General features: G+C 48.6%; 1 protein-coding gene across 26 annotated transcripts in view; it reads left to right on the top strand.

The window, feature by feature from the left end:
* Window positions 1–11352, top strand: part of KCNMA1 (potassium calcium-activated channel subfamily M alpha 1) — a 781282-nt gene that overhangs the window by 663296 nt on the left and 106634 nt on the right. For 7 of the 26 annotated variants that reach the window (XM_070056975.1, XM_070056978.1, XM_070056977.1 and 4 more), the window contains one exon: window positions 10512–10598. In XM_070056975.1, the coding sequence (XP_069913076.1) occupies window positions 10512–10598 (87 nt within the window). 26 annotated transcript variants of the gene reach the window in all.

Raw genomic sequence — 11352 nt, 5'->3', positions numbered from 1 at the left:
ACACATAGATTACTGTCCAGCTATGTTTTTAAAGTCACAGCTAAGTCTTTTGACACATTTTTGTACAGGATGCTTGGGTACGAACGTTGACCTGTATAGGAAAGCATGGATTTAGTGACGTTTATGGAAAGCGAGAATTAAAATACATCCCAGGAGGACTCATTTATTGATTTTCTTTGGTGGAGTGCTCCGCTTTTTCCATGTACAGTATCTATCATCTGATATTTTGACTTCCTCTTTTCCGATTCTCATGCCCGTTATTTCGCTCTCCTCCTCAGTTGCTCTTGCTACTCCTTCCAGGACTGTCTTGAATCAGAGTGGTGGGAGTGGGCACACTTGCCCTGTACCAGCTCAAGGGGAAATGCTTTCGGCTTCTCCCCACTCACCAGGATGCTGGCTGCTGGTTTTTCATACGTAGCCTTTATAATTTTGGGATATGTGCTTTCTGCACCTAATTTGTAGAGGATTTTTTTGTTATCGTAAATAGCTATTGAATCTTATCAAGTGCTTTTTCCCTGTCTATTGTTAAATTCTACCTTTCAGACCATATAGAACTTTGAATGCATATACTTTATTCCTTTTGTAATTGAATCATTTGAAACTGTTGACTTTTTAGAAGCCAGTGGAAAAACCATTTTCTCTTTTGAGTTGTTTGACTTTTCGGAGGCCTACGGGGCTCAGAGTTGCAGAGGAAGGATCTAGATCGCATCATGTATGTTTTACTCCTGGGCATGGCTTTGACAGTGAGCATCAGGAAGGGGGACTGATTCGGGAAAAGCTCCAGGAGCAGAGGACTGGGGAGACATTGCTTTCTCAGTGTCCCCTCTTTAAAACACCGGTGTGTTGAAAATGTGCTTCGAAAACGTAGGTTGCAAGCACTTTTCAGGCAAGAGTCAAACCCTGATGGCTTTCCTTCCAGCTCTCTTTGAAGGGGACAGAATCGACCCAAGTGCCTGACAACAGTAAATAGGCGTGCTGGAGTCGAGGTTAGGGTTGTCCGGCTGGCCTGGGAGACGTTGGCCCCGGGAGCTTCATGGGAGCCCATTGCAAGGCATTCAGGGCGTCAGTTCGTCTTCTGTTGACTGTGTCCCCCAGGGTAAAGACAAGACTTCCAGTGCAACGGGATATGCCAGGAGTCTCCCGTGTTTGCTCTGTGCGTGTGGCTGGACCCTTACAGCTTTTAAGTAGCCAGAAACAAACTAGGGTAAACTAGGCCATCTCTGATAGACTTTTCCAAGATGCAAACCCACCCACTGTCCTCTTCAAATTTAAATCAAAGGAAAAATAATGTTCCAAGGATTCCGATTGTTACCCAAAACAGCCCGAATTCTGTCACCATGGAGGGAAGCCTTGCTCTTCCAGCCCTCACTCCGCTCTCAAACACATTTTCCTGCTCCAACTAACCCGGCTTCCCAGCAGTTCCCTGATTTAGTGTCTCCCGGCCTCCTCGCCCTGGGCCAAGCTGTCTGTCCCCCCACAGGCACTCCTCACCTGCCTCCACCACCCTTCATTCACCTGGTGTAGGCGGGGTGAGTCGGGTGCCCTCCACCCCATGTGCTGCACCCTGGTGTATGTGGGTGAATCAGATTGACATCTCTCCATCCCATCTGCTTTTCCCGAAGACCCCCCCACCCCAGCACTTGCTGGTGGTCTGGGGCACTTGCCTTAGCCCCCGACTTGCCCTTGTGTTGCAGTATCTTTTGTGCTGTTGTTTTGTGTCACTCTCTGTTTGGGATGAAGTTCTCCAGTTAGACTTGCAGTTCTCTCTAAAGTGTGAGTCTCTAAAGACAGCGAAGGGAAGAAAAGGGAGAAACACACGCGATGCCTCCGAGCTCCTGGTGGAGTGAGGCCGGGTGGGGCTGGAGCACTAACATTCTCTCTGGAAGCTGGGGTTCAGAACCACGGAGCGGAGCTCCACTTTTCCCAGCCCAGGAATCCTGCGCTTCCTGTTCTCTGGCACTCTGGGCTGACTCTGGTAGGAAATTCTGGGTAATTGTTTGTGGCTTTGTCATTATGAGGCTCTTAGTCCCTGGCTGGCTCCTGTGATAGCTGTTGAGTAACTAGAAACAGCATGAATCTGGAATCATTACAACTCAGGGCCAAAAAGGTCTTCTACTGAATGCCAAGTCCCATCCCCCCTCCCCAGGAGGGGAAGGGTCCTGCCACAGCCATGTAGTGGATCCAAGCCACGGCCATGTGGTGGATCCGAGCCAGGCCCAGACCCTGGGGCTCCTAACCACTGGGCTGAGCATCTCCTCTGGGCAGTGCTGCCTGTGTAGCCACTGGGAGCAACGTGCTGGGAGCACTCCCAGGGGCTGTGAGGGATTCAGACATGAGCAAACTACGGCAGAGGAGCTTCAAGCCAATGTCAGGGCATGAGCTGAGAAGGGCCAGGGGGTTTTCAAATCAAGGAGGTGGCAGTCACAGGAATACTTCCAGGAGGAGGCAGCCTAGCCTGTTCCCGATAGCGAGGCAAGCGGAAGACATGATGGGAAGTTCCCAGTGAAGGAGTCACTGGCTCCCTATCCCAGCCTCCCCCGCCCCTCCTCTTGCCCCCCACAAGTGTCCATCAGCCCCTTGTCCTCCCATGGAAATGCAAGGGAAGGCGCCATCCCCACTGGTGTGCGATTCCTATGATTTGGAGGGAACTGTGGGGTTTCTCCACGTTTCCTTGTGACTTTCATTTGTTCCCAGCCTCCTCCATTTGAGGTCCATTTAAGCGTTTTCTGGCTTTGTTTGTCTTTATGGCACTTGGCAATGCCTAACCATTGGGGCCATATGACACATGAGACAGGGTGACAGTTGAATGGGGAGCAGAGCATGGGGACGCCAGCCCATTCTAGTGGCTGGGTACTGGGTTCATGTCAGGCAGGGTGGAGCCCATGAGCTGATGTATGTGGAGCAGCAGCACACGGGCCAGTGGCAGAGGGCTCTGACTTTTCAAAGCCAAGATATTAACAATCGATAGCATTTGGTGAGAGCCTACCACAAACTCCTCTCAGTGGTTTCAGTCCATTCTCGCAAGAACCCTATTAGATAATTATTGTAATTATACCCATTTCATAGATGAGTAGAATAAAGTTAGGTTCTTTAGGAGATACCCAGTTTTGAACCCAGCAGGGTGGCAGCAAGGCCTGTGTACTTGACCATTGCCCTTCCCACCACTTAGTATGTACTGACGATTGTAGGACAAGGCCCGTGCCTTAAAGCCCTTCTTTCGGGGGTAGCAGGCTTGAGTGTCCCTGGAGCTGAGGCTGGATGCAGATGTGGGCTGCCTGCCAGAGAAGGCAGTAGCGGATGTCTGACCAGCTGGTAAGCTTTTGCCCCAGGAGACGGGGGTCCCTCTGGAGGCAGGCCCACTCGCTGCAGGATTTCTCAGTGGAAGTCAGAAGTTGAATGTTTTTAGGGGCCGTCTCCAGCACTGAAGGTTGTCCCATATGGAAAATCCTATGTAACAGTGGTTGGTGGAGGCCGGCGCCACGGCTCACTAGGCTAATCCTCCGCCTTGCGGCACCGGCACACCGGGTTCTAGTCCCGGTCGGGGCGCCGGATTCTGTCCCGGTTGCTCCTCTTCCAGGCCAGCTCTCTGCTGTGGCCAGGGAGTGCAGTGGAGGATGGCCCAAGTGCTTGGGCCCTGCACCCCATGGGAGACCAGGAGAAGCACCTGGCTCCTGGCTTCGGATCAGTGCGGTGCCAGCCGCAGCAGCCATTGGAGGGTGAACCAACGGCAAAGGAAGACCTTTCTCTGTGTCTCTCTCTCTCACTGTCCACTCTGCCTGTCAAAAAAAAAAAACAACAACAACAACAACAAAAAAAACACTAAAAATTAAAAAAAAAAAAAACAGTGGTTGGTGGATGCCAAGCAGAGGACATCGATGGCAGTGTTAGGTCCTCAACTTGTCCGTCTGTGGCCACTGGTTCCCTCGTTTAATCCTATAGCCGCTCCAGATGTGGTGTCCTGACCAGTCCAGCAGGGGCAACAGTAGATCTTAGGACATCGGGATGCTGATAAACCTGTCTGAGATCAGGACTATAAAGAGGGTCGGAGCTGGGGCTTGGACAGACAGACTGATTCTAGAAGTTCTTGGAATCCTGGTGGTTTCTAGGATCTGAGTGAGAAGTTCACAGACCTGGACCTGGTTCTGCGTTTGCGTGGTGGTCTTGTCTTGAGGGTGAGGCCACACAGCAGGACATCCCCAGACCTGTTCCCATCCCGCGGCTTCACACCACAGTGTCCTCTCCCTTTGCTCACCAGCCAGGGCCCCGCCCTGCGCTAGCACTTACAAGGGTGGCACACAGTGTGCCTGATGATAAATTATAGGAGAATATAGATAACGATTTTACAGTTCAAGAACATCTTTAGAAGGTGACTATGCCCTTACAGAGTAGACTAAATGCTGTGTTTAGTGTAAAATCGCAATCGAGCCTGGGCCTTCCTCCCAAGGTTAAGAGCACACTGTATTTCTGTAGTGTTCTGGCAGAACATTCTTCATCGGGCACCTGGGTTGTGCTAAAAACCCATGCATTTTACCTTTATCAGCTCCTGAGAAAGTATCGGGGCAACCATCTGGAATACGTATTAGAATTCCAGGGGGCTCTCGACACCCCTGGCTCGGTGGGGATATGGTCTTTATAGATGAGCCGATAATAATAACAGTGTTAATAGTAATACCAGTCCTTATCAGTGTCACATTTATGGCTTAGAAAACAATATCACATGCACACAATTAAGAGTCCAAAGCTGGCCTTCAAATAACAGAATCGCTGGGGCAAGCATTAATTTTAAAAATGTAAATAGCAAAGAGAAAATGGAAATGAAAATATGACTGACGTCTTCTGCCAGTCATGCGTATTTGAAGGTGTCTGGGAGAAGGGGAAAAATCAGAGGAAAAAAGCAGTCTCTGTATCCAAACACAGAAGAAAATGGAAACTTGGGCCCCCGAGTGGCGATGTAAATCAGCAGACCGCGTTCCGCAGGAGCCTTGGACGTGGGGTGTGAAATCAAGTCCCTGAGACACCTGACCCCTTCTCTCTTTTCTGTTTCTCACCCTGGGCAGGTGGCACATCTCAGACTCCTGAGGCAGCATGATCTTTTCCCCACTCCTTTGGATGCCTGACAATTTGTAAATCCACGAGGATGCGCTTGCTGCAAGGGCCCTTCCTTCACGAGCCCATGCAAACAGCGTGAAATGATCCAACAAAACAGCTCCTCCTTTGTGTCTGCCTGTGCAGCTCTCTGGGGTAGCAGAACCAGAGCCGTGAAAACCCTTGAGAATTCCACAGGGCAGGGCTGGGATTAGGGTGGGGTAGGGAGGCCCTCTGCCCTAGGCTCTGAATTTAAGGGGTACCCAATTCCTCAGGAATCAAGATGAAAAAGTCCAGGATGAATAAAATGTCATAATTTTCAGTACAGACAGGGAAAATAGTGATTTTCAAGCTGTTATTTAACTTGTGAGTTCAGGAGGACGAAAGCAGGTAACTAGCCGGTGCAGTCGCCTGTGGGAGGGAGCCCTTTCAGGGTGCCGGGCATGGCCTTTCTCTTGCTACTTATCAGAGGGGACCTGATCTGACCTATGGTAAATCCGAACCTCTTTGATAAGAAGGTGTATTAGGAAGAGAGTTCCTTCATAAATTCCATTACGATGCATTCTGTCTTTGTTAGATGTAGGGGTGGAAAATCGCACTTCACCCATCCACTGTGATCATTTTAGACACAAAGCTCAAAAAATCAGCATTAACTTAAAAAAAATATATTAGCACGCTTGTATCCATTAAGCACCAGGGCTTTGTAGGCTCTAGCTGATGGTCTTTATTAAGTATACTTGCAAGAGGGGAAAAAAATCAAAGATAATTATAAATTCATAAATACATAATTCATCGGCACAAAATGATTTTAATGGAGTGGATGTGGAATTATCTATTTCCCCAAGAAAATAACAGAGATGTTCTGATTAAGTCCATAATCTAGTGTATGTGAATTTCTAGCCAAACTGATGGGGCACATTTTCTTTTCTGAAACTACCTTTGATAAGAAATGCATTACAAACTCATCAGTTTGGCTTCCTGTTAACAAAGAGACAGCCGCCGTCTGGATCATTCTGGATTCACAGTGAAACTGCCACACCATGTATCCTCCAACTAAAGCTGTGTGAGTTTGACAAGGGGCAGATGAAGGCAGGAGTTATTGTGCAGGGGTTTAAATCTATGCGGCAGCTGACGGTTGAAATAATCATCTATATATCGCTCTGAGCTAGCCGGGGAAAGGTTGAAGCTGTATATTTTCAGCATATCTAGTCTAATGGTTAATCTGTTGTCTTGGACGGGCCGCTCACAGGGTGGACTGGCAGCACACACTGACAGCTTCGAGGAATGGCTCACGGGAGCTGGGGTTCGCCTTGATCCTCAAAGTACCAGGTGGAAGAATCTAACTTAGCTGGAGCCGGGAGACGGGAGGCTCCCCTGACCCGTGTGCTCAGCCACGAGGACAGCAGCGGGGCTCGCGGCAGGTTGCCTGGTAGGGGCGCGTGTCGCCAAACCACGTGGGTTCCTTGCTCCTGACTTCCCCGGATCTGCAACGCTTCACGTGGCCTCCAAGTGCTTCTCTCTCTTGTTTGGCTGTCTGGGCAGTGTGGGAAGAGCCTTGGCCTTTTGGAAGGCTTGGGAAGCCAGGAAAATGTGTGACGATTAAACGACTGGGGGAGTGGAGGGGGACTTTTTCTGGGCAGGGCCAGCTAGTTCACCTCTTAGACTTCGCAGGCCATCTGGCCTTTATCACAGTTAACTCCGTTCTGTCACTGCAGAGCGAAAGCAGCCATGGGCAACAGATAAACAAGCCGCTGTAAACGGACAACATTTTATTGATAGCCACTGAAGTGTGCATTTTACATCACTCGAATGTGTACAAAAAGATTGTTACTCTTACGTTTCTGCCCCCAAACCTTTTTACAAATGTGAAAACCCTTCTCAGTTCTGGGCCATCGCCCGTGGATGGCGTAGGCCACAGTGTGCTGCGAAGGATGAGGCCACTCTTGGTGAGAGGGACGTGGCACACCTCTGCTTGCCCTAGAAGTTGGCCCCCACACACATGGACTGCACACCCTGGGGCCACAGAGAGGGTCAGGTGTACCTTCAGGCCTCAAAGCGGTCACCATCTGGTTGATGTCGGGAGTGGGGAGTAGGAAGAGAAGGAGAAGTTGGAATGAGGCTGTTTCTGTTAGACTCGGGTACCTTCTGCCCTGACTGCCAGTCTCATTCCGACAAAGTGAGAATGGTCCTCCGTCTCCCATAAGCTTCCTCAGCTCCAAACTGCTTAGCAGTCAGGCCAGGGTGTTCTTGCCTCTCTGATTGCAGCTGTAGATTTCCCCTTAGCATTCCGTCACTTGTCTCTGGGACTCATCTCTAAAAAACTAATACCTCACGAGCTTTGCTCAAAACGTCTCTTTGCCCTTGAGGCAATAGCGATAGTGTGCTCCGAGCAGAAAGAAAGAAAAGGCCGCAGACTACTGGGTCTTTAGAAGGAATTTTCTACCAGATACAGAGCAGGGCCCAGTGTTAGGCAAGTGATTCCGGCAGGTTGGCTTTTGAGTGGAGAAACTGAGCTGAGATTCTACTTCCAGGAGGCCCTGGTGGGTGCTGGACTCCTACCAAGTTCAATGTGGTTGGGGAAGAGGGTGGTGGCGATATGTGGATTGTGTCACCATCAAATTTGATTCTAGCGGACCCATTAGGCCTACGGTACTTATGTAAAAAGCATTGCATTCCAGGTCATGTGGATTCTGTTAATATATTTATATAGTGATTTTTTTTTTCTCTCTCTCTCTCCCAAGTAGGAGGTGAATTCTTTCATTACTCTGTGTTGATGGACTCAAACTTATACAATTCAGGTTTCCTAGGCAGTGAATAGAGCCAGAAATGTACCCTGTGATTAACTTCTACATAACCTATTGTTCCTTAAAGTCTCCCTCCCCATTCTCTTATTAGCTCCACAAAAGCCAGAAATGAAATAGCTGCAACAAGCCCCCCGCCCCACCCCCTCAGCCAGTGTGGGGTGGGCACTCCCTGAGCTGGACCAGCCCAGCTCAGGGCAGGTCACTGGCAGGTCCTTTTTCACTCACATTTTATAGAACGACAGATTATTGTTTTAAACCTACACCCTTTGGGTTTTCCGAACGAACGTCTCTTCTGTTTCTTGGCTAGAAGGTTGTGAAGTTAAGTTGCGATAATGTGATTGTTCGATTTTACAGTTTGATAATGCTTGAGATATTTTGACGGTTGAGGTTGCTTTGGTGGAGTAGCAACCTTTCTCTTTATGTTAATATTTGCATGATTGGCAATAAATAGTTTCATATGTTGCTTTGATCAAGATTGCCACCAAGTGGTCCTCAGACTTCTTAGAGATATAAATAGAGGTACTTCACAAAGTTCACGGAGGTGTGGGCATTCGGCCTGCTGCGTAAGATGCCCACATCCCACATCAGAGTACCTGGGTTTGAGTCCCACCTCCACTTCCCATCCCAGCTTCCTGCAAATGCAGACCTTGGGAGCTCAAACAGTCCTATCTTCTGCCCACATGGGAGACCTGGATTGATTTTCTGGCTCCTGGCTTTGGTTTGCCCAGCCCTGGCCATTCGGGGCATCTGGGGAGTTAATCAGTATATGGGAATGCACATGCTTTCTCTCTATCTCTCTGCCTTTCAAAAGAAAGTTCATGGAAAATGGGATGAAAGGAAAAGTTTAATGTGGTCCAAAAATATTATAGATCTTCAGGCCGGCGCCGCGGCTCACTAGGCTAATCCTCCGCCTAGCGGCGCCGGCACACCGGGTTCTAGTCCCGTTCGGGGCGCCGGATTCTGTCCCGGTTGCCCCTCTTCCAGGCCAGCCCTCTGCTGTGGCCAGGGAGTGCAGTGGAGGATGGCCCAGGTGCTTGGGCCCTGCACCCCATGGGAGACCAGGAAAAGCACCTGACTCCTGGCTCCTGCCATCGGATCAGCGCGGTGCGCCGGCCGCAGCGCGCCGGCCGCGGCGGCCATTGGAGGGTGAACCAACGGCAAAGGAAGACCTTTCTCTCTGTCTCTCTCTCTCACTGTCCACTCTGCCTGTCAAAAAAAAAAATAAAAAAAAAAACAAAAAGAAATATTATAGATCTTCAAAAGTTTATGATAAATGTGTATTGTCAAAAAAACTGCATGAATTTCAAAATTTTTTTTTGCACCAAAATAACTTTTGATTCCAGTTTTCCATGAACTTTTTGAAGTACCCATGTATTATCTCAATCTTGTTCGACTGGAAACTCATTCCAAGGGAATCACCCACTTTGATTGCCCTGTGCTCTGACACTGAGCTGCTCACTGCCCTCTAGGTACAGAACCTGACCCTCATGCCCATTTTTTCTTATCAGAGATGGACTCGGCTCATGCCCGTTGGTGGGCCCCTGACGGTCTCTCCTATGGGATTCGTCTTGAGACGGTAGTCAAGTGCTCCCTTGCAGCAGTTATAACACCAAACTCACAGGATGGATTACAGATCTGGCGTTTTATGGTTGTTGTTTTGATTTAGTCATTGCTTAAGGCAACATTCACACTCTCTCCCCAGTCTAGGCTGTGTAACAGGCAGCCAGGGTCCTGGCAGGTCTCAGATTTCAGAACAGGAAACAGCCCCTGTAAAGTGCTGCCATTCCATGTTCCAATCCCTGCTGGCCCTACTGTGGCCACGTAGACCTTCCCGGAGAGTCTCAGACAATATCAGAGGAAGGTTGGGTCAGCTGGGGCATTCTGTCCATGGTGGACTATCACATTACCAAGTGACTGTGTTACTAAGTCTTCCATGATTTTTCTTGTGGAAAAGTTTGGTAAGCCCATAGAAAACAGGAAGCACGCTATTATATCTCTGTTCTAACAATGTCTCCCTCCATTTTTCTCTTCAATTTTTATACAGCAGAATATGCAGCCTGAAAGAATAATAAAAACTTTTCATTGATGTCTCTGTGATTCAAGGAGGTGCTTCACCACACTCAGACCAGTGGCACACCCAAGCCTTCTAAGTTAGCCAGTGACATCACAAAAGGGGGAACTGGCCATGCCGGCGGTTCAAGTAGAACGCAGTAGCTTAACAGGGAGGGTTGCTGATGTCGAAGTAATGATGGTTTAGGAGAATCCCCTTCCACAGGCTTCGGGAGATCACGGGGCTGACTTTGCTGTGCAAGGGAGGTGTCTGTGTCCATGTATGTTGTGGGGGAGAGGGCAGCCAGGTATTGTTATTGTTGTGTAGAAGTTATTGCCCATAGGTTATCTTCTGAATTTCCACAGATATTATTCCTATTGACGTTGATGACAAAAACACAACAAAAAGAGTTTGAGGAGGTGGTGAGCACCAGGAAAAGGGGGATTTAGCTGGGAGGGACAAGCCTCCCTGTCCATCCTGAGTTTTGATGTTGAGAGTGCCTTGGAACTTTTCTATCAGCAGATTTCACTGAGGATTAATTTCCATTTTCTTTTCTTCTTATTGTTTGGCAGTCAAGCATGGAGCTAGATCACGCTATCCCAAAGACCCATTTGAGTGCAAGAACACAACTCCCAATTCTCAGCTTGTGAGCGAGCCAGGTGAAGGAGTCCTGGGATCCATCCCAAGTTTTAATAATTGCACCCTTCAATGCTCTACTTTAACGTGCTGAGCCCACTTGAAGAAGAGAGATGTCCTAATGCGGATTTCAGCATGCATTTAGCTTGTCGGGCAGAAAAATACCAAACAGGCAAAGCTTAACCAACAATGAATAATCATGAAAATGACCCTACCCTCCAACTCGCAGCCTGCTGGAGACTCCAGTAGGACGTCCTGTTAGCTAGAAGCCTTTGTGCTCAAACCACTTTGCATGATTCTTACTCCGAGTGATTCCAGTGTGAATATGACGTTACTAATGACCTGCTAAGTGTGTGCAGATGTGGGTTTCTCCAGATGTGGTGATTAATAACGTAGGAGAGATAGCCAGCTGACTCACGATTACAGATTGTTTGCCTCTCACTATGTTTCGGAGTTTATTTGCTTTGAACTTTTTTTTTTAACTCCAGCCAACAAACTCACCTTTATGTATCAAACAGAATCAGCCCCCGAAGTCTCACTGGGGAAACAGGGAACCGGGATTGTGGCCCAGGCCGTAGCTGAGCTTTTGGTCCCTGCGTGCAGGTACTGGATTATTTGGGAAAGCTCAAAATTGCAGTCGCTGCCCCATTTCACTTCAAGGACCCATAAAGAGGCATTAGTGAACCCTGACACGGTATTTGCAACCTGGCTAGGCTGATAAAAGAAGATATTTCTTTTTTTAAAAAAAATCTAGTAAAATATATGATCATTTTGAAG

Source organism: Oryctolagus cuniculus, chromosome 15 (assembly GCF_964237555.1).
Source record: "Oryctolagus cuniculus chromosome 15, mOryCun1.1, whole genome shotgun sequence".
NCBI lineage: Eukaryota > Metazoa > Chordata > Mammalia > Lagomorpha > Leporidae > Oryctolagus > Oryctolagus cuniculus.
This window is presented reverse-complemented; position numbering and strand designations above follow the sequence as displayed.